The 21,854-nt window shown below is 41.8% G+C and overlaps 1 protein-coding gene across 1 annotated transcript in view; it reads left to right on the forward strand.

Moving 5' to 3' along the window:
• Positions 1 to 21,326, forward strand: part of LOC125466549 (transmembrane protein 88) — a 45,256-nt gene extending 23,930 nt beyond the window's left edge. Inside the window, exon 2 of the mRNA XM_048561146.1 lies at positions 18,350 to 21,326. Coding sequence (XP_048417103.1) covers positions 18,350 to 18,619 — 270 coding nt within the window. The 3' untranslated portion in view covers positions 18,620 to 21,326. The remainder of the gene's footprint in view (positions 1 to 18,349) is intronic.
• Positions 21,327 to 21,854: the final 528 nt, after the last annotated feature.

Here is a 21,854-nt window from a genome sequence, read left to right on the forward strand (position 1 = left end):
GGTGCTGAGCTATCTCCTTCAAGGCAAAAAGCAAATAGCTGGTGAGCCTTTGATATTTTTTTCAAAATTTGGAACAATAGCAGCAGCATGAATGGGTGGAGTCAGGCTCCCACAGAACCAGGGTTTTAGTTTAGCTTTCAGCAGTTGTTGGGGTTTTGAAGCTGGATGTGGGAGCTGTTATTCCTCCCTCTGCCACAGCTAAAAGCCTGGGATCTCTCTTTGTTGCCCGAATTGCATGTGAGACATTTTGTTTTACTGACTTTGCCTTTACCAAGGGTGTGTTTATGGAATGTTGCTATGTCGGGACGGTTTATTAGTTAAATAATCTATTATTCTGTTAGGTTTTCCAACAGAGTTAAAGCCATACCAATACCTCTTTCCTTTATTTGCACCTTTACTGTAAGGTAAGAATAAAGTGAGTTTTGCCTAAAGCCAAGTAGTGAAACCAATCAAATTACATCTGGAACACAGCATCTTACACTTGCCTTCCAATAAGATAAAATTTCGGGTCTAGGCTATCTCCTTGGTGTATTTGAAGGGCCTTTGGTCTGGCCAATTACATAGCAAATAAGTTTTATCCATGGCTACTCACTCGTGTCTTTGCTTTCTTGTACATTGTTAACTCCAAAATACAATCAAACATTACAGAAAAGATACACTGCCATAGAGGGAGTCCAACAAAGGTTTATCAGAGTGATTCCTAGAATGGTTTGTTGGACAAGGAGCGATTGGGTCAACTGAGCCTGTATTCACTGGAGTTCAGAAAAGCAAGGAGCGATTGCAATGAACTGTATAAGATTCTGACAGGGTGGATAGGCTGGATGCAGGGAAGGCACATTCCTTGACCAGTGGGCCCCCCCAAACGAAAGGTCATAGTGTCAGGATATGGGGTATGTTGGGTGTGGGGTATGTCAGACTGAATTGCGTTGATTTTGAGGGAGTTTGTGATCACAGTCACTAATATAGGCAGCTGACAATTTATAGCAATTTTTTGAAAGTTTATTGGGTTTGTTATGAAGCAGGAGTTTAGATATGATACACTTGTTAATTAGACAAAGGAGGAAATATACCTGTGACAGACAAGAACACTGCACCGATCCTGAAGCTGTCTTGTAGAATGCAGGAGCAGTGGTGTGGTGGTTTAGGAGTGAGGGGGATGATCGTCCCTGATGTTGCGCATCTTTGGTGGTATTAGGTTTTGGTCTTCTCCCATGAAATTAGTAGCTCTTTCCCCTGGATCTGCTCACTCCTATCTCCCCATTATCCCTGTTGATATCTCCCATCTGGGGACTTGCTGTCAATGCTGTGTTAATCACCTTGCTAGTCAATGACCACAAGCTCATGATGTCAGGATGACCGTTATTCCCTTTGTCCACCTCCATTTGAAGGTCTGCTTGCATTTCCTTTTAAGAACAAAAACTTGTTATTTTTCAAAACACTGTATTGGTAATAATGTAGTGTGGTGCCTGATAAATCTCTAATGTGAGTTATGGCCTCAGTGATTCTCATAACATCTCCTCTGTTTACGTATGGTAGAGATCTGTTTATATTTGTAGATGACTAGTTACTGCTGTAACACACAGGCTACACAAAGAATTTCAGTGTTAAGGAAGATTCCAGTTTCCAACAGATGGGGAGCAATTTCCTCACTCAAACTGGTAGAACACTGGTGACAAACTGGTGGAATTCACTACCTCAGAAAGCTGTGGAGGCCAATTCATTGAATAGTGCTTCAGAGAGAAATAAATTTCTAGAGGCTAAAGATGAAAAGGCCATGGGAAGAAAGTATAGTGTTGAGAAAGAAGATTAACCACGGGCATGTTAAATGAAAGAATGTTGGATTCCCTGGGGATTACTCCTGCTCCCATTGTCTGTTTCTAAAACTGACAATTTCATGTACAGAAACTTACTAGTTACAGCATAGTCTTTGTGCCATGATGAAGCAGTAATTTTCAAATTTGATTTTAGCTGTGTTAAACATAATTCACATTTCAGCACTCATTGTCTTCCAAGATTGCAAAATGGTGTCGTGTGTCGGAATTCATCTATAGTTGTGTTGCTCCCTCATCATACGAAAAGAAAGACTTTTCTTATACTAAAGTGAGCACTCTCCATGCCAGAGCATTGATGGCACAGCTACACCTGACTGCATTCTCACCTAAGAATTGCTGTTCTGAAGGAAGAATTGGACAGTGATCATAAACGTAGTTGATTTGTTCTCTCTAGCTTGAAAATCAGGTGCAGGATTTTGTGATTTGGTCCCTGTCAAATAGGGATCTCGAACCCACAATGTGTTGGAAACAGTCACCTGGCTGTGACTTTCCTGAATTGGTCAATTAGTGATACAAAGGAGGACTCACTGTCAAAATAGGGGTTTTTCTTTTCTTTTACAGGATGAGGGCATCACTGGCAAGGCCAGCAATTATTACTCGTTCTAATTTCCCTAGAGAAGTTGGTGGTAAGCTGCCTTGCTGGATTCCTGCAGTCAATATGATGTAGATATGGTGAAGGAATCATTGCACTATTTCAAGTCAGGATGATGTGTGGCTTGGAGAGGAACTTGCAAGTTCTGGTATTCCCATGCATCGGCTGCCCTTGTGTGTTTAGATGGTAGAGATCATGGGTTTGCAAGGTACTGTCAAAACAACTTTGGGACAGTTGCTGCAGTGCGCTTTGTAGACAGTTCACACTGCTGACAATGTACCTCAGTGTTGGAGGGGTTAGATTTTATGGTGATAGGTGGAAAATCAAATAGCCTGCTTCTTCCAAGCCATTGAGCTTCCCCCAGTCTTGTTGGGACAGTACCCATTCAGTCAAGTTGCGATCATTCCATCTTACCGCGTCTTGTACCTTATAGATGGCGGACAGGCTTTGGAGGGAATAGGCAGTGAGCTACTCATTGAATTCGGAGCTTCTGAGCTCTTGTAGTCACAGTATTAATAGTTAGCTTTTTCAACCAACCTGTTCAGATATTTTTGAAATATGTCCAGTATAGGTGGGCCTTGAATCCAGGCCTCCTGGCACAGAAGTATGGACATTACTGCTGCACGACAAGAGCCCTCCTACTGCACCTGGTATTCACAGGTGGCCTCCCATCCAAGTAGTAACCAGGCTCAAGTCTTGGGCATTTTCAGGCTAGTATGGCTTCAAGCAAGCAGCTCCAATCCATTAAGAAATGGTCATATTTGTGCACAGGTTGCCAGAGTAAGAAGTGCCCACTTCTCAAGCCCGTCTTCCATGTCAAGTCCAGTCCAGTCCAAGTCCTGATGCCTTGAAAGCCATGCAAGCTGACGGAAAAATTTGTTAATGGTCTCTTTTGCTTACTTTAATCTGCTACATGCTACTTACAAGAAGGAAGTCCCCAGTTACCCTTTGGGAAAATTGACCCAACAGTACGATGGTGCTGGCAAACCATCATGATGACCAGCAGTATGAAATTATGCTCCCACCCAAAGGAATTGAGGGAGGACAAAATTCTTCTCCAATTGTCAGATCCTACATCACCTGAGATCAACCAAACCTGAGGTAGAGCAGGAATTTGTCACAGCTCAGCATGATGCCATGCAATCCAGGAGAGAGAAATCCCTGAGCGATTATGCCTACGGCCACTAAGACCATGGACTCACTGCCAATCCTTCACTCAATTTTGTGATGAAACCAATTAAAGTGTGTTATTAATTGAGGTACAATTGCATGTGGGAGCAGCCTCACGTTGCTCCAACATCAGTGAATGTAATGTAGCAAAATTGTCCCAATCAGCAGATAAGACCATAAGACCATAAGACATAGGAGTGGAAGTAAGGCCATTTGGCCCATCAAGTCCACTCTGCCATTTAAATCATGGTTGATGGGCATTTTAACTCCACTTCCCTGCACTCTCCCAGCAGCCCTTGATTCCTTCTGAGATCAAGAATTTGTCGATCTCTGCCTTGAAGGCAACGTCCCGATATTCATCATGGCAACTGCTAATTTACTCACCAGATGTGAAAAGCATCTTTTATCCTTGGGAAACCAAAATAGATCTACATTAAAATCAACCAGTTTATGATTTACAGAGAAGATAGCTTTGGTTATTATAATCTGTAATATGAGGGAAAGAAAAGCTAATCTTAAATAAGAAGGGGAACATATCAGGGACTGGTCATTTATAGAAAAAAAACTGAGTGCTGCTTCCATGTAAGATGTGGGTGAGTTGGTGAGTGCACCATTCCCCCAAGGTAAATTTGACACAAATGGATCCAGAATTCCACCCATTCCCACCATTGGTGGAGCTGCAAAATGTTTCCTTGGGCTCACTGCTGGGCAGTTGCTGCACCTGCCTCAGTTGGGGATTTAAGAAGTAAATCAGGGTTTTATCATTGACATAGCATTCAGTTTGCAATTTGAGGACCAGATACTGGAGGAGGGGTCTGAGAGTCCAGACAAAAATGAACTGATAGTTCATCCAGTGTTCATTTCACAAGGAGGAAGAGCGGAGCTCCTTTAAACTCTACAAACCCAACTGAGCTTGAGGCCTTCTTTTGCATTATTCTACCATTGAGCAGCAAAGAAATTTCAGTTTTGCTTCATATGATTTTATAATGCAGGGAGATCTGATATAGCATAACTTATTATTACTGCTTTTAAAATATTGAAAAATAAATAATTCCAGAGGTACAACATGAGGAAATGGATAGATCTGTTAGAGATCCAGCACAGATGCAGCGGGGCCAAATGGCCATCTTTTGTTTTGAAAAATTCTGCAATGCTGAATGGATAAGTAAATTTACTTTCTCAGATGTTGGATACAATATTTAAATCTGAGATTGTCATAGGAATTCACCCAGTGCTTGATCTGAATATCTCGGGGCAATGAACACTGCATAAACCAATTGATAGATGCCTTCAGCTAAATCATTGATGACAGATTATAATTGAACACAAAAGAGGCTAAACTATTAAACACAAGGAAAGTGAGTGTTTGTTGTGTTACTTACTTGGGAGCAGCTGGCAAATTCTTCTGCCGTGCTAATATCGTGACCAGATTTGGAGGCGGACAGAAATTCTCTGGAAAATGGATTTCAAACAAATAACCTGAAAAAGAAATTGGATGTCAGCAATTGAATGGTTTCTAATTTGCTGCCTGAACGATTTGAAGCAAATGGGGTGCTTGAGGAGATTTTTGAAGCCTGCTCCTGAAAAGAAAACTGACAGCAGTAATCAGCTGACAAAGATATCCTCCTTATCGGTAATTGTAATAAAAAAAAGCTCCACGCATCCAATCCGCAGGAGACCAAATTAACGCAAGACATCATTTTTCATTCAACAATGAATAATTGAGAAATCAACAGTATGTTATTAGAACTCTAACTCTACATAGTAGTCAATTTTCCATGTTCCATAGGTAAAAGATCCAATATATAAGATCCACTGTCTTAATGTTCCTTCCGGACTAAAATAACAGTCTAGGTTATGTAGCTGCTGCATAGAGTTTGAAACCAAGACTTACTGACATTGAGATTAAAGGCTTCTATATACAGTTACCAATAACCCGCTCTCTGATGCTCCATTTAGGCTCTGCCAGTGGGCTTGTCTCCTGATATTTATAGAGTCTAGTGTGAACATGAAGAAAGAGCTGAATTCCTGGGATGAGATGAGAGTGGCTTGGTAGGTAACATGTGACAGAGTGTGGCATTGAGCAGTCCCAATAAATTTATGCCAACTGATTCAGGAAACAGACTCTGCGCTGTTTGGAGTCTTATCTAGCACAAAAAAATGGCAGTTGTGCTTCTTGGAGGCCAAAAATCTCAGCTTCAGAACATGTCTAATGGAGTTTCTCAGAGCAGTGCCCAATCATTTGAGCTAATGGTTGTTTCTAGTCCCACTCATCATAAACTGCTTCATCAAGTACCTTCACTTGCCATAAAGTCAGAAGTGGAGATGAGTATACGGTATTAAGTTCCATTTGCAACTCCTCAGATTTGAAGCAGTGAAACCCAGACAATGGTACAGATTGGACTGCTTAGTGGCAAGTGACATTCATGCCACACAAACAGCAGGCAACGAAAGTCTCTAAGAAGGGACCGCCTTAAACTTTCATACCTTCCACCATAAGCACACTAAGGCCGCAGAAATTTCAACCACAAAGTGCAATGCAGCAACTCATCAAGCCTCTTTAAAGCAAAATTAACTCCGCTGTCATCCAAAAGGAGAAATATCACAGGCACACGCAAGATCCTTTTCATGCCACACACAGCCTCCGGCAATAACAGACGCTCAGTTATTGATTTGTTAGTTTTATGATTGTGAAATTTGAAAAGATTGTAACAATTGCACAAGTGAGACTGTAAGTGTGGCACTGCAAGTGTGACAGTTGGGTGTACCTACACTCATGCACTACAATGGATTAAGAAGGTTTTCACAAGAGCACTTAGGGATGGGGCTTGCCAGCAATGCTCGCATTCAATGAATTAAAAAAGTTGGGAAAAATATGTATTAAATACATCATTTTAATATAAAATAAAAATTATAAATGTGGTTCCAAATATATAATGTTATCAATGTGTATGAAAATATCAAACACAGATTAATTGCAGAGAACACCTTTTCCTTAGGATTATGATGCAAGTTAAAAATATCAACCAGTTAATAGAAAGTATATTTATTTAAACCAATAATCTAATCAGGTTTTCAATAGTCTTTCTAGCTTGTTCTAGTAAACCTTTAATTATCTGTTAACATTTCCTGTGACACAGGCAGGTAATTCCTATAACTATACAGCACAATTTACAACACCAAAAAACATAGAACAGTACAGCACAGTACAGGCCCTTTGGCCCATGATGTTCTGCTGACCTATTATCCTATTCTAAGATCAAATTACCCGGTATACCCTACATTTTACTATCCAAGAGTCACTTAAATGTCCCTAATGTATCTGACTTGACTACCATCGCTGGCAGCATATTCCACACTCCCACCACTCTGTGTGAAGAACCTACTTCTGACATCAGCCCTATGCCTTCCTCCAATCACCTTAAAATTTTGCCCCCTCGTGATAGTCATTTCCTCCCTGGGATAAAGAGGTCCACTCTGCCATTTAAATCATGGTTGATGGGCATTTTAACTCCACTTCCCTGCACTCTCCCTGTAGCCCTCTCATCATCTTGTACACCTCTAACAAGTAACCACTCATCATTCTTCGCTCCAATGAGAAAAGTCCTAGCTCCCTCAAACTTTCTTCATGAGACCTGCCCTCCAGTCCAGGCAGTATCCCCATAAATATCCTCTGCACCCTCTGTAAAGCTTCCACATACTTCCTATAATGAGGCAACCAGACTGAAGACTATATTCCAAGTGTGATCTAAGCAGGATTTTATAGAGCTGCAGCATAACTTTGTGGCTCTTAAAATCAATCCCTCTGCCAATGAAAGACAATGCACCATCTCCCTTCGTAACAACCCTATCAACTTGGGTGGCAGCTTTGAGGGATCTATGGACATGGACCCCAAGATCCCTCTGTTTCTCCATGCTGCCAGGGATCCTGCCATTAACCCTTTATTCTGCATTTAAATTTGACCTTTCAAAATGAATCACTTCATACTTTTCTGGGTTGAATTCCATCTGCCACTTCTTTGCCCAGCTCTGCATCCTGTCAATGTCCCATTGCAACCTCCCACACTATCCACAACTCCACCAACCTTTGTGTCATCAGCAAACTTACTAACCCACTCTTCCACTTCCTCATCCAAGTCATTTATAAAGATCACAAAGAGCAGCGGTCCCAGAACAGATCCCTGTGGCACAGCACTGGTTACTGAGCTGTAGGCTGAATACGTTCTATCTACTACCATCTACTTCCATCTTCTGCCTTCAATTGGGCAACCAATTCTGTATCCAGACAGCAAAATTTCCCTGAACCCCATGCCTCCTTACTTTCTGAATGGGCCCACCATGGGAACTTATAAAATGCATTGCTAAAATCCAGTTACACCACAGCCACTGCTCTACCTTCATCGATGTGCTTTGTCACATCCACAAAGAATTCAGTAAGGCCTGTGAGGCCTGATCTGCCCCTCACTGAGCCATGCTGACTATTTCTAATCAGACTGCACTTTTCTAAATAATCACAAATACTCTCTCTCAGAATCCTCTCCAATAATTTGCCCACTACAGAAGTAAGACTGCCTGGTCTATAATTTCCAGGATTATCCTTATTCCCTTTCTTGAACAGGGGAGTAACATTTGCCACCCTCCTATCATCTGGTACTACTCCAGTGGATAATGAGGACATAAAGAACATTGACAAAGGATCAACAATCTCTTCCTTCACTTTCTGTAGAGACCGTGGGTATATCACATTTGGCCCAGGGGACTTAGCTATCCTCATGTTTCTCAAAATTTCTAGCACATCCTTCTTCCTAAACTCAACCTGTTCGAGCATATCAGCCTGTTTCACACTGTCCTCACAGGCTACAAGGTCCCTCTCACTGGTGAATACTGGAGCAAAGTACTCATTAAGGACCTCCCCCACCTCCTCCAACTCCAAGAACAAGTTCCCTCCACTATCCCTGATTGGCCCTACCCTCACTCTGGCCATCTTCTTGTTCCTCACATAAATATAGAACACCTTGGGGTTTTCCTTAATACTATCCGCAAAAACTTTTTCATCCCCCCTTCTAGCTCTCCTAAGCGCATTCTTCAGTTCCTTCCTGGCTAGCTTGTAACCCTCTAGGGCACTGTCTGATCCTTGCTTCCTCAACCTTAAGTAAGCTTTATTCTCTCTCTTGACTAGATGTTCCACATGTCTTCTCATCCACGGTTCCTTCACCTTACCATCCTTTCCTTGCCTCAGTGGGACAAACCTATCCAGTACCTGTAGCAACTGCTCCCTCAACAACCCCCATATTTCTGCTGTGCATTTCCCTGAGAACATCTGTATCCAATTTATGCTCTGCAGTTCTGGCCTAATAGCATTGTAATTCCCCTCCCCCAGTTAAATACTTTCCCATATCATCTGCTCCTATCCCTCTCCATGACTGTAGTAAAGGTCAGGGAGTTGTGATCACCAATCCAGGACATTCTGATGGCTAAACCAGGAAGTGGTCTCTGACTTTATTCAAGGCCAGTATTTCTTAGCCCTGTCTTGTTGGTGCTCAGAAAGTAACAGAATGCATCTGGTAACACGGAACCTCAATGTTCGTCAATGTCAGGACGATGTGTGATTTGGAGCTGAATATGACTGTGATGGTGTTCAATGTACTTGCAGTTCTTCTCCTTCAAGGTAATGGAAGTTGTAGATTTGGAAGGCATTGGGAAGAAGATTTGGAAAGTTGCTGCAGTGCATCTTATAAAGAGTACAGCCATGCTTCTCCATGTGGAGTGATTTAATGTTTTAGGTAGTGGATATTCTTAGGTGACTGCTTTGTCCTGGGTGATGCTGAGTTTCTTTGAAGTTGTTGCAGTTGCATCAATCTGGGTAATTGCAGAGCATTGAACCATACTCTGAACTGTCCCTTGTGCAAAAGACTTTGGGAAATTAGAAAGAGAGCCGCTCACTAAAGAGAGATGACAAGGTGTAGAGCTGAATGAACACAGCAGGCCAAGCAGCATCACAGCAGCAAGAAGGCTGACATTTTGGGCCTAGACCCTTCTTCAGAAATGGGGGAGGGGAAGGGGGTTCTGAAATAAATAGGGAGAGAAGGGGAGGCGGATAGAAGATGGAGAGAGGAGAAGATAGGTGGAGAGGAGATAGACCGGTCAAAGAGGAGGGGATGGAGTCAGTAAAGGTGAGTGTAGGTGGGGAAGTAGGGAGGAGATAGGTCAGCCCAGGGAGGACGGACAGGTCAAGGGGGCGGGATGAGGTTAGTAGGTAGGAGATGGAGGTGAGGCTTGAGGTCGGAGGAGGGGAGAGTTGGGAGGAAGGACAGGTTAAGGAGATGGGGATGACTTGGGCTGATTTTGGGATGCCTTGGGGGGGAGGGGAGATTTTAAAGCTTGTGAAATCCACATTGACACCATTGGGCTGCAGGGTTCCCAAGCGGAATATGAGTTGCTGTTCCTCCAACCTTCGGGTAGCATCGTTGTGGCACTGCAGGAGGCCCAGGATGGACATGTCGTCTGCAGTATGGGAGAATGAGTTGAAATGGTTTGTGACTGGGAGGTGCAGTTGTTTATTGCGAACCGAGCCTAGGTGCTCCACAAAGCGGTCCCCAAGCCTCTGGTTGGTTTCCCCGATGTAGAGGAGGCCACAAGGGGAACAGCATATGCAGTATACCACATTAGCAGATGTGCACGTGATCATCTGCTTGACATGGAAAGTCTTCTTGGGGCCTGGGATGGGGTAAGGGGAGAGGTGTAGGGGCAGGTGTAGCACCTCCTACAGCTGCAGGGAAAAGTGCTGGGTGTGGTGGGGCTGGAGGGGTGTGCGGAGCGGACAAGGGAGTCATGGGGAGAGTGGTCCCTCTGGAAAGCAGGTAAGGGTGAGGAGGGAAAAATGTCTTTGGTGGTGGGTCGGATTGCAGATGGTGGAAGTGTCGGAGGATGATGCGTTGGATCCGGAGGTTGGTGGGGTGGTATGTGGGGACAAGGGGGATTCTCTTTTGGTTTTTATTGCAGGGAGGGGGTGTGAGGGATGAGTTGTGGGAAATGTGGGAGACACGGTGAAGGGCATTCTCAACCACTGAGGGGGAGAAGTTGCGGTCCTTGAAAAACAAGGACATCGGAGATGTATGGGAGTGGAATGCCTCATCATGGGAGCAGATGCATTGGAGGTGAAGGAGTTGGGAATAGGGTATGGCATTTTTGCAGGAAGGTGGGTGAGAGGAGGTGTATTCTAGGTAGCTGTGGGAGTCGGTGGGCTTGAAATAGATATCGGTCTCTAGGTGGTTGCCGGAGATGGAGACAGAAAGGTCCAGGAAGGAGAGAGAGATATTAGAGATGGCCCAGGTGAACTTAAGGTTGGGGTGGAAGGTGTACGGCTCTAGCCATTATGCCACTGAGCCAGTTGAGTTTCTGGTGAATAGTGACTCCTACAATGGAGTTGGTGATGGCAATGCCTTCGAATATCAAGGAGAAACATCAGATTGTGTCTTGTGAAGATGGTCATTGCCAGGAATTTGTATAGTTATAAAGGTGACTTGCCAATTTTTTTCCCATCTAATTGTTGTCCAGATCTTCCTGCATGCACAGACTGTTTCAATATCCTAATGAATTGAAAAATAGATCTGAAGATGGGATCATCGGTGTACAGTCCTCTTCCTGATATTATTCTGCAGGGAAAGACATTAATGAGGGAGCTGAAGATGAATGGACTGAGAACAATGTCTGAAGGAACTCCTGAAGCAATGTCCTTAGACTGAGATAAGTAACCTCAACAACTTCAATCGTCTCACTGTGCTAGATATGACTCTGGGCAGTGAAAGTTTCCATTCACTCTTCCCCACTACAATCTCCTCTGATTTCAGTTTTATTAGGAATCTATGATGCAATACCTTATCTTAATGTCAATGCCAGTTGGGTTCACCTTACCTCAAATTCAGCATTTTTATCCTTTTTGCACAAGAAATCAAGAAGTCAAGAAATGATTGGTGCATGTGGAACTCAAATTGAACATCAGTGAACAGCGGGTTATTGGTGAGCAAGTGTGGCTCAGTAACATTATGAGTTAGTGAATCAATAATTCACCAAGGTCTGAATTAAAAAAGTTGCTTGCTTGTGATTTATTTTCTGCATCATTTTTCTGGCCCGTACTATTGTGTGGAATGTAAGACTCTTGGAAAATGTTTAAAACCAAATAGAGAAAAAGAATAACCCTTCAGTAACCAAAGTTCTCTGCCTTCAACAGTTTGGCTCTGAATTCTAATTCAGGGCAGAATTTTCACCTCTGTTTGGGGGAAGAATGCAGGTGGCATGCAATTTTTGTGTTGTCAGTTGCCACGTCAATTTCTCACACCATGCCATCCTGGAACTCTTTATTTCTGAAGGTTGGAATAGGAAAAACCAAGCTGTGGTCAGCTTATTAAGGCAGCTAAAAGGCCAACTAAATCCATGAATTAGAGCCTGACTGGAGCAGACCAGGGCTACAGACAGACTTTAAAATCTAGCTTGCCCACCATACCATTCCTTCCTCCCCAGCCACAAAAATGAGCCTATTTCACTTGCTATGGCCAGAAGCTGTGATATGGAGTGGTTTCCCGTCCAAAATGAGCCACTAAATACAATCTGTTCAACACCCAAATGTTAGCTACCTACTCCCTCGATGATGCTCTGAACAAAGCCTAACATCCCCTGAAGAATGTAGGACCCACCCCACTCTGTAACTATGGCCTATACCCCAGACAGATCCTGCGGGACAACTCCGATTGACTGCAGCCCACTGTCACTCTGAACTCAATTTGCAAGATGACTTCAGCTGAGTGACTAGTAACTCCCAGACTGATTTTGTTTGATTGCTAAGACAGACCATGGCCCAATCTTAGTAGTAGAAACAGCCCAGGCCCTGGATTGAGTGAGGAAGTAGCCCCTGGCTGAATGGAGCACCTTTGCCTCAGTAGCATACTTCTCCATGCCCTTTCCCACATCACTACGCTCTTCCTTGCAGCCTAAGCTGGTTCACCAACAATCAGCTTAAAACATCTGACTTGTGGAGTGGACTGAAGCCTGCCATCAATCTGTGAGTTACCCGTTTCAACCTCAATTGCAAAACATTTTAAAAGCAGGTGGACCTTTGAATGGAATAGCCTTTCATGGCCTAACACTGGGGCTGGACTCCCAATGGCCATTCCACAAAGGAAACGAGATGGGAAAGCTTCCTGCAAATTCTGCAGAGATGCTATATTCCTGACTGTGCACACTGGTTTGCAATGGGAATGCTTCACTGGTGCTGCAGATTCAGGAGCATTTAGATTGTCCAATGGATTCAGTTTGAATTACCGCATCCTGTTGTCTTCAAAGGACCTATTGGGCCATTTTTGGCAATTAGCCTCATTGTCTCATGGGTGGACTGAGTGAGGGATTTGTTACAATGCTGGGCTGTAAATCCAGTTTTACTACTTGGAATGTTTCTCAGCACTTTGCAACTTTCAATGCACCCAACCATTGGGCAATTGCAGGCTCTGAAATGACTTTTCATTGTGGAAATGTGATTTGGCAAATGCTTGCAATTCTCTTTAAGTCTTTTTGTCGAAGATTTAGCATATCAAGAGGCACTCATTGTAGCTTGGATAAATGTGGGTGATACAGGTGCAAGTAATGGATTTGTTTATGCAGATTCTACGCTGTATGCTTTGAAATGACATTCAATTCGCTTGTGGGAAACATAGCAGTATTATTCACTAAATTTTTTTCTCCTCTGACAGATTTGAAGTAATGTTTCTGGATGCTGACGACTGAGTTAGGTGCCAGTTTAATGAGTGCAAGGCATTTTGCCAGGACATGACCATGTGCAGCTAGCAGCGTAATAGAAGTTTCACTGTCACTGTGATTCTTACTGTAAGCCGGTATAATAACTCTATTCTGTCAGTAAAGTTTAACTACTTCTAATGCACCACATCACACAAATGAAAACAAGCAGTAAGCCTAACAAAGAAATTCTGTTACTTCATCTCCGAAAAATGCATTGCCTCATGTTGATGGAAATGTAACCTTTCTTCTGATAAAGTGTAGCCTTGCTAACTGAGCATGTTCCTTGTAATGGCATATTTTTTCATTGTTAGACTACTAGGAAAATTTGGCATCCTTTAGAGGAGATATCATTGCAGACTCAACACACATTTGGAATGAAAATGCTTTGCACCACACCAAAGCATAGAAGTTTCAAGCAGAACATAAGACCCAAATATGTCCATGTTGGATTGCTGTTTAGTTTGAAAGTGCTACAGGTTTTATATCAGAATTGGGATCAAGAACCAAAGCATCAAAGTAACATCAATGTTATCAGGTTCCAATTGACCTGCAGTAATATAATTATTTCATATTGCTTAAAGTGTATGCTACATTGGCAGCTACCCCAGGGAATACCACAGCTTGCAGTTTTCTTCCAGTGAATCAAGCAAATATATTTACTACATAATGAATAACATACCAATTAAACCAATTATTATGCATCAGAGGCAGATGAATGAAGCCAATCCCTCATTTGTGCCAATTAAGCCAAATCTATTGTCCTTGACTGCGACCACCAACTCCATTTCTCAGTTACTGACACCATCCTTCTCTTTAAGACTATCATTCTTTCTAACAATTACATGAGGATAAGGCAGACTGGTCACAATCCCGGCTGTATAATTGATATTCAGAAGAGCTTCTGAACACATATTCACACCATTTCTAAGATTGCCCTTCTCCATCTCTGTAACATCTTTCGATGCCATTCTGCCTCAGCTTATCTTCTGCTGAGATCTCATCAGGCCGTTATTAAAAAAAATTCCAGACTTGATTATTCCCTGGCCTTCTGGATTTCTTCCACCCTCTATCTTCGAAAGCTTTGCTGCCAGCATTCTGTTCACCCATCATCCTCGTGCTCACGGGTCTACACTGGGTCCCTGCTACACGATGCCTTGATTTGAAAAGTCTTGCTAATGATTTCAAATTCCTCCATGGCTTTATCCACTTTACCTCTGTAACCTTCTGCAGCACTATCTGAAATAGTTAATAATCTCTCATTCTTGCATCTTATAAATCCCAGTTTTAACAGCTCCACCATTGGCTGCGGTGCATCCACTTGCCGAGTCCCTAAGCTCTGTAATTTGCTTCCTAAATTTCTCTGCTTCTCTACAATTCCTTCCTTCATTCTTATGAAGTTCCTTAAAATCTGTTTCATCAAACCATTGGTCACCTGTTGTAATCTTAGACTAAGAGATATTTATCAAATCATCAAGATATTACAGAAAGGTTAAACGTGCCTAATAATCTGTAATGGAACAACTTTTTTGGCACAACAGGTAGAAAATGCCAGAAGTTCATAGGAACTTTCAAAGCAGAGACTGTGTAGTGTTGAATGAGTTCACTCCTAATGAAGTATGGGTGTATTGCTGCAAATACCCTGGATAGACACTCGAAGGTAACATACAGGGCTATGGAATAAGAGCTTAAAAGTGGGATAAGGATGGGCACATTTTTTTCAGCTGGCATGAACACAATGTGACCATTGACACCTTTCTATGCTGTCAGATTTTCTGTGTTTGTAAATAGGGAGAAAGGTGATGATACAATGAAAGGAGAAGGATAGGTGAAAAATTGATATTTATCCTATATTCTGATTAATTTGTAAACTGAAATGTGATATGAAAATGCCAAAATATCTGAGGTACAAATTCAGATATGATAGCCTGGTTTCAGGTTATTTAAAGCATAAATTTATGATGAGAAGGGAAAACTCAGAAAAAACGCCAGGAAAAGTTCTTTAAGATGATAAAGATTACTAGGGAGTATGTTATTCAGAAGCATTAAAGTGGGAGATATTGTATGCTTTAAGATATATTCTTGCCAAACAGTGCTATCAAAGGATATGGCCAATAAAGTGGGGTAAGAATGTTTTGAATAAGCCCCATGGATGAGAATGGGCCTCTCCTTTGTACTGAAAGATGTTGGGGCATCCTTGCCCTGATTAGCCCTCTCAGAGTTTGGGAACAAAGCGGGACATGATGGTATATGAGATTGCAGGACCTGGAGGACAGCACAAGCATGGATAAGTTAGACAGCCCAGTTCTTCCTCCACTTTTTGTACGTTCCTAGCTCAGGCAAGAATACTCGATTCACATACCCGATTCAAAACGCCTCAATGCTGTATGGGGAAAATTCACTTTGGGAATCTGGGAGTCAGAATTAAAGTTAGCCAAAGAGCTTTCTTCATCCCAATGCACTCTACAAACTTTTCACACATCATCAGTCACCTTACTTTATCCCCAGCCTGTGACACAGTGGTTAAACATCCAACTGTCGGAAAGACATCCAAAAATAAATTACTGTTGGCTATTATTCCAATCTACTGCATCAATTCAACATTCGCACAGAGTAATATATGGTAATAAATACAAATAAACACTAACAAATACTGCACGAGAGAGTGAAGGTGAAGTATAGGGACACTTAGACAGATGGTCATGTTGTCCCTGCCCTATTGTTGTTTGTGGTGACAGAGCTATCCAGGGATTGATGTTTGTCTTCCAGCATGGCCTCTGAGTCACAATGTCACTAGCTCAAATGAGTTGCAAGATTTTGAGCAGATAATCTAGATTGGCTCCTTGGCAAAACTTCCTGTACTCTGCTAACAACATAGATTTAATGGGTCCTCAAGGGCACACATTTAATTTCACAAATCTGCATATGCATACAGCCTCTCTGAATGGTTGAACAAATATTTATCCTCTTCCTCCCTCAATGTTTCTCTCTTTATCCTGAAGAATGGTCATTAGGCCCAAAACATTAACTCTGCTTTCTCTCCACAGATGCTGCCAGACCTGCTGATTTCTGTTCTTGCTTCAAATTTCCAGTATCTGCAGTTCTTTGTTTAACTTATCTCTTTATTCCTCCCCTGCTGGTAGGAGCACACTGACTGCTCTTGGCAGTCCTGCTCAGTTAGATAATTTTCAGGTGTGAGTCTAACTGTGGGTGTTAACAATATGGGGTTTCACAGTCATTGCCTGACCCTGTTGCCATTGAATGTCCACACATGTTCATTTCCAGTAGCAATATTTGGAATATGATTGAAAGAGCGAACCCTCGAGCTTTAACTCCTATTTTTATTGTCTTCATGGAGATTCTGAGATGGGAGATGCGCTTCACACTCATTACTAATTTGTAAACTTTTTGCTTGCTCGTGTCATTTTGAAGAAGCTTTATTTGCTGTCAGTGTGACAGACCAAATATATTTTCAGCACAATCCCTTCTCACTCTCTACTGACACATTAGAACTTAATGTTCCAAGACCACAAGATTTCTTTGTCCTCTGTACAACTTTTATTCAGATATCAGTGCACGATTTGAATGTTGATACTGAAAGTTGAAGTCGAATAGAGAATGCCATTTTGTATTCAGCAAACTGTACAGAATATATTAATCCCCAATACTGAAAGTTATGGAAAATAAATTCAGAAAGTGTTCATCTTAGTCATCCTGTTCTCTGAAACATTCACATATTGTTAAAGGCAAGGAGTTTCCATCAAAGAGATGGACCATGTGTCAACACAGAGACTAGTCTGAGAATCACATAGTGAACAATGATTATCAAATGAATCATTCCCAATTTATGATATTATCACCAATCTGTAATGAAGAACAATAAATCTGTGGGATTCGGAAGTTAGCCAAATTACAACCTTGTTAAAAATGGAGAGAAAGATAAATTGATGAACTACAAGTCACTTAGGTTGATGTCAGAAAAGGAAGTGATGGATTCTAACGTCAAAGGCTTTGCGTAAGTGCTTGTCAGGTAAAAGGATTCAGAGACAGAGGGTGGTAAAGGGATTCAGAGACAGAGGGTGGTAAAGGGAGTCAGAGACAGAGGGTGGTAAAGGGATTCAGAGGCAGAGGGTGGTAAAGGGAGTCAGAGACAAAGGGTGGTAAAGGGAGTCAGAGACAGAGGGTGGTAAAGGGATTCAGAGACAGAGGGTGGTAAAGGGAGTCAGAGACAGAGGGTGGTAAAGGGATTCAGAGACAGAGGGTGGTAAAGGGAGTCAGAGACAGAGGGTGGTAAAGGGAGTCAGAGACAGAGGGTGGTAAAGGGATTCAGAGACAGGGCATGGTAAAGGGATTTAGAGACAGAGGGTGGTAAAGGGATTTAGAGACAGGGAGTGAGGATAAAACCCGCCTAAAAATTGAGCCAATATATTAAAAAGACAAAATTGCCACAATAAATTGGCACAGTCATTACAACGACTCATGTTTGGATGTCTCTGTCAGAGATAATGGGAACTGCAGATGCCGGAGGATCCGAGATAACAAAGCGTAGAGCCGGGTGAACACAGCAGGCCAAGCTGCTCCTAAGATGCTGCTTGCCCTGCTGTGTTCATCCAGCTCCACACTTTGTTATCCTGGATGTCTCTGTCCCTCACTTTGCTAGTGTGTTCAAAATATGTAGCAAAAACTTACTTATCAATTACTGATATAAATTGAGATTTGATATTATTCATAGAAGGTTTTAATAAAATACATAGAAATCTTATTACAGAATTTTCTATTAGCAAGTAACTTAGAATAAGCATTGTTACAGAGATAGTACGAACTGCCGATGATGGAGAATCTGAGATAGCTTTTCCTGCTCCTCTGATGCTGCTTGGCTGGCTGTGCTCATCAGCTTCACACTGTGTTACCTTAGAACAAGCATTGTCTGTTTGAGTTGAGACTAATTTGTTTTATGTTTGACCTGCAGGTTATTCATTCTGATGCCTATTACTGTAAAACTATCCTCGACGATAACAGTTCCTCCGCCCTCATCATTCTTGGTTTTGTCCTAATGTCTCCCCTGATTGTTATTGCCATGGTGACCTACTGTAGCGTGGCACGCCGTCTGCGTCTCTTCCTTTGCTTCCTACCTTACTCCCGAGCCATCTACAAAGGGATGAAGTGGACTGGGCATGACAACCCTAGTTTTTGTTGCTGTGGAAAAGAATGGGACAGCAATTTGAAGGCTTGGGTTTGATCAAGTTTGAAGATACTTTGTATGTACTGCAGCCTGTTACTGCGTTTGCAACATAATTGTGTGCTCCATGTTCTGTTTCCTGCATTGTGAAATTATTGACAGTTACATTTTTGTATTAAGATCAAAGGAGTGATTGCTGGGAATACATACCAGGTCCCCCTGCAGTGGTAAAAGGATGAAAAGGATTGATGGCTTGGGTTGAGAGGTATCAGAGTTAAGATATCATTCTGAGATGTTGTGTAGTTCCAACTATGACAGCTTTCCCCCGTCTATTTTTAATCCTATAATTTTAAGTAGAAAATGTTTATTTATTCTGGTCTCTTTCAAGTCAAGTAGCCTCATGCATTTTCAATTAGTTTTACGAGCTTTGCCTACATTATACACATCTACATGCGATGTTTGTGCATCTGAATGTGTTAAGCTCCTGATGTAAACACGCCACACAGTAATGACATCCCCCCTCCCGTTGAGATACTGCAGCGCTAACACTCGTGGGAGGTTTCTCTGCATTATCTAGCGTGGGTTTGTCACTGATTACAGCAAAAGGCCCAATCACTGGGAGGGAAGCTTCCAAGGAAGCTGAAAGGAAGCATGCCTGTTTCTCTTGGACCACAAGCCATGCTGGACAAGGATTAAACTATTTCATGGACCAGTTCTTGCCTTACTGCCAGATTATATTTAAAGTGGAGGGAGAAATCTGAGTTACATGTTTAAATGAGCATGCCACATCTGGGAGCAGACTGATTAACCATCATTGTCAAAAATATCACTGGGCAGATTCATGAATGGGGTTTGTTTGTTGATTTATTGTTGTCACATGTGCTGAGATATAGAGAAATGGGTTGTTTTGTGTACTACATAGGCAGATCGCACCATTAAAAGTGCATCAGGGTAACAGACCGGTGTTACAGAGGAGCTGCAGACAGAAAGATGTAGATTTAAGATTTTTTATGAATTATTCCATCCCACTCAAAGCTTCCCATTTCTTGTAGGCTCAGTAGGTTAAACCCCCCTAATTAGGAGCAACATGATAAATGAGTGGTAAATGACATGATTCTGCAGACTTTTTTTTCTTTTTTCTTAAATGTGGCTGTCACCAGCAAGGCCTGAATTTGTTGCCCATTGGTAATTGGCCATGAACTAAGAGGCTTAAAGTGAAGGGTAAACCTCACTGCTGTGGATCTGGAGGTAGGTCAGGCCAGGTAAGGAAAGCAGGCATCCTTCCTTAAAGGATTTATATGCGTCAGATGGAGTTTTCCAACTTTCAGGGTAGTTTTTTTATTAAACTTTAATTGCAGATATATTAATTGAATCAAATCCCAGCTATGGGATTTAGACTCACACTCCAAGACCATTAGCCTGGGCCATGAGTTTATTAATCCTGTGACATTATCACCACACCACTGTCTCCCCTCAGCTCATGCCTGTTGTTCATCAGTAGATCCTTGATTTCTGCTATTATTTCATGCACTGAACCACTTTCATCAATTAGAAAGTAGCAGTCCCAATTTCCCATTAACAGCCATCATCAAAATACATAATAAGAACCGAAAGAACTGCAGATGCAAAACAGAAAAAGGTTTAGAAATTGCTGGGTCACTTGACCTGAAATGTTAACTCTGATTTCACTCCACAGATGCTGCCAGACCTCCTAGCTTTTCCAGCAATTTCTGTTAATGCTGAGAGTACTGTTAATTGGCTGTGGGGCAATGACCCACTGTTTTACTCTGGGTCAGAACAGCTAAAATACAGTGTTTGAAAAATAGCCTGAAGGAAAATTCCACAAAAAGAAATATCTACAAGAACATTGCATTTAAAGTGACAAAATAGGATTTCAGGAAAATGATTTCACCCCACAAAGTCCTTTAAAATCTAGATTGATTATCTTAACATCAATTGTTCATTACCAAATCCGGAGTTCCCTGACCATTTTCCTAAGTACCATTGAAATGAGAATGAGAGAGTAGAACTTGCTGTTTAGTTCAACACACTTCAAATACAGGATGGCTGGCAAAGGAAGAAAGCATTGTGCAATTGTTGTCAAATTAATAAACAGGGGAAGGGTTTCTTTTCGATGCAAAGTTAACAACTTCTAAATCTGTTGTCTGGGTTGCTTTGAGGATATTATTATATATATATCCAAACAGCCCCAGCATGTAAATTCTGGTCTGTATTTACAACTCATGACCCTTAAGAGTGTGTGAGTGTAAATCCCATCTGAGGAGAAATATTATGGGAGGGCAAATATTGAGAACTTAAGCGATTCACTTTACCTTTGTGCCTCAATCAATTCAGGAATAGAGAAGCAAGAAGCATGGTTTTCAATGATGGACTCATTCCCTGTGTTGTTGAAAGCATGGTGTTGTTTGCCTGCAGTGCCCCTGAATATCAATATTTGGTTTGTATCTTTGCTGATGCTTTGACATGATTGTGAAAACCAGTGTCCTAATCCTCAGTTAATACTGAAGTGTAAATAACAGTTAATATATGCTGCTTGTTTGTTCAGATATCTTCTGAAATGCCTGAAGTAATGTTCAACCAGAATAATTTTGCCATCATTGTCTGTCATATCTAATAACATGATCATTTTAATTCTTTGCTTGCACCAAAACAACCTGTTTCAGGTTGGACAGCATGCGAGCACAAAATTGACAAAATGCAAACTGTTAAAAATAATTAACTTGTAAAAATGCTAAATGAATAAATATGACTGTATGCATAAACAGGGAGTGTGAAGCATCTTGAAATTTCTTAAAGATTTGAACAATGTATTTTCAGTGACTCCCATCTTCCACATGGGCAGTGAACAGCTCTGAAATCCAACTTCTGTTATTTGACTATTCAACAACAGTATGACTACACTCATTTAGGAGGTTTCTGAATCTCATAGAGTTGTACAGCATGGAAACACACCCTTTGATCCAACTCGTCTATGCCAACCAGATATCCTATATTAAACAAGTCCTATTTGCCAGCATTTGGTCCATATCCCTCTAAACCCTTCCTAGTCATGTACCCACCCAGGTGCCTTTTAAATGTTGAAATTGTACTAGCCTCCAACTTCCTCTGTCAGCTGATTCCATACACGCACCATGCTGTGTGTGAAAAAGTTGTCTCCTAGGTCTTTGTCCGTTCACCTTAAACCTATGCCCTCTAGTTTTGGACTCCCCAACCCTAGGAAAAACACCTTGGCTATTAAGCCTATCCATGCCCCTCATGATTTTATAAACATCCA

The sequence above is a fragment of the Stegostoma tigrinum genome, chromosome 28, assembly GCF_030684315.1.
Source record: "Stegostoma tigrinum isolate sSteTig4 chromosome 28, sSteTig4.hap1, whole genome shotgun sequence".
Classification (NCBI taxonomy): domain Eukaryota; kingdom Metazoa; phylum Chordata; class Chondrichthyes; order Orectolobiformes; family Stegostomatidae; genus Stegostoma; species Stegostoma tigrinum.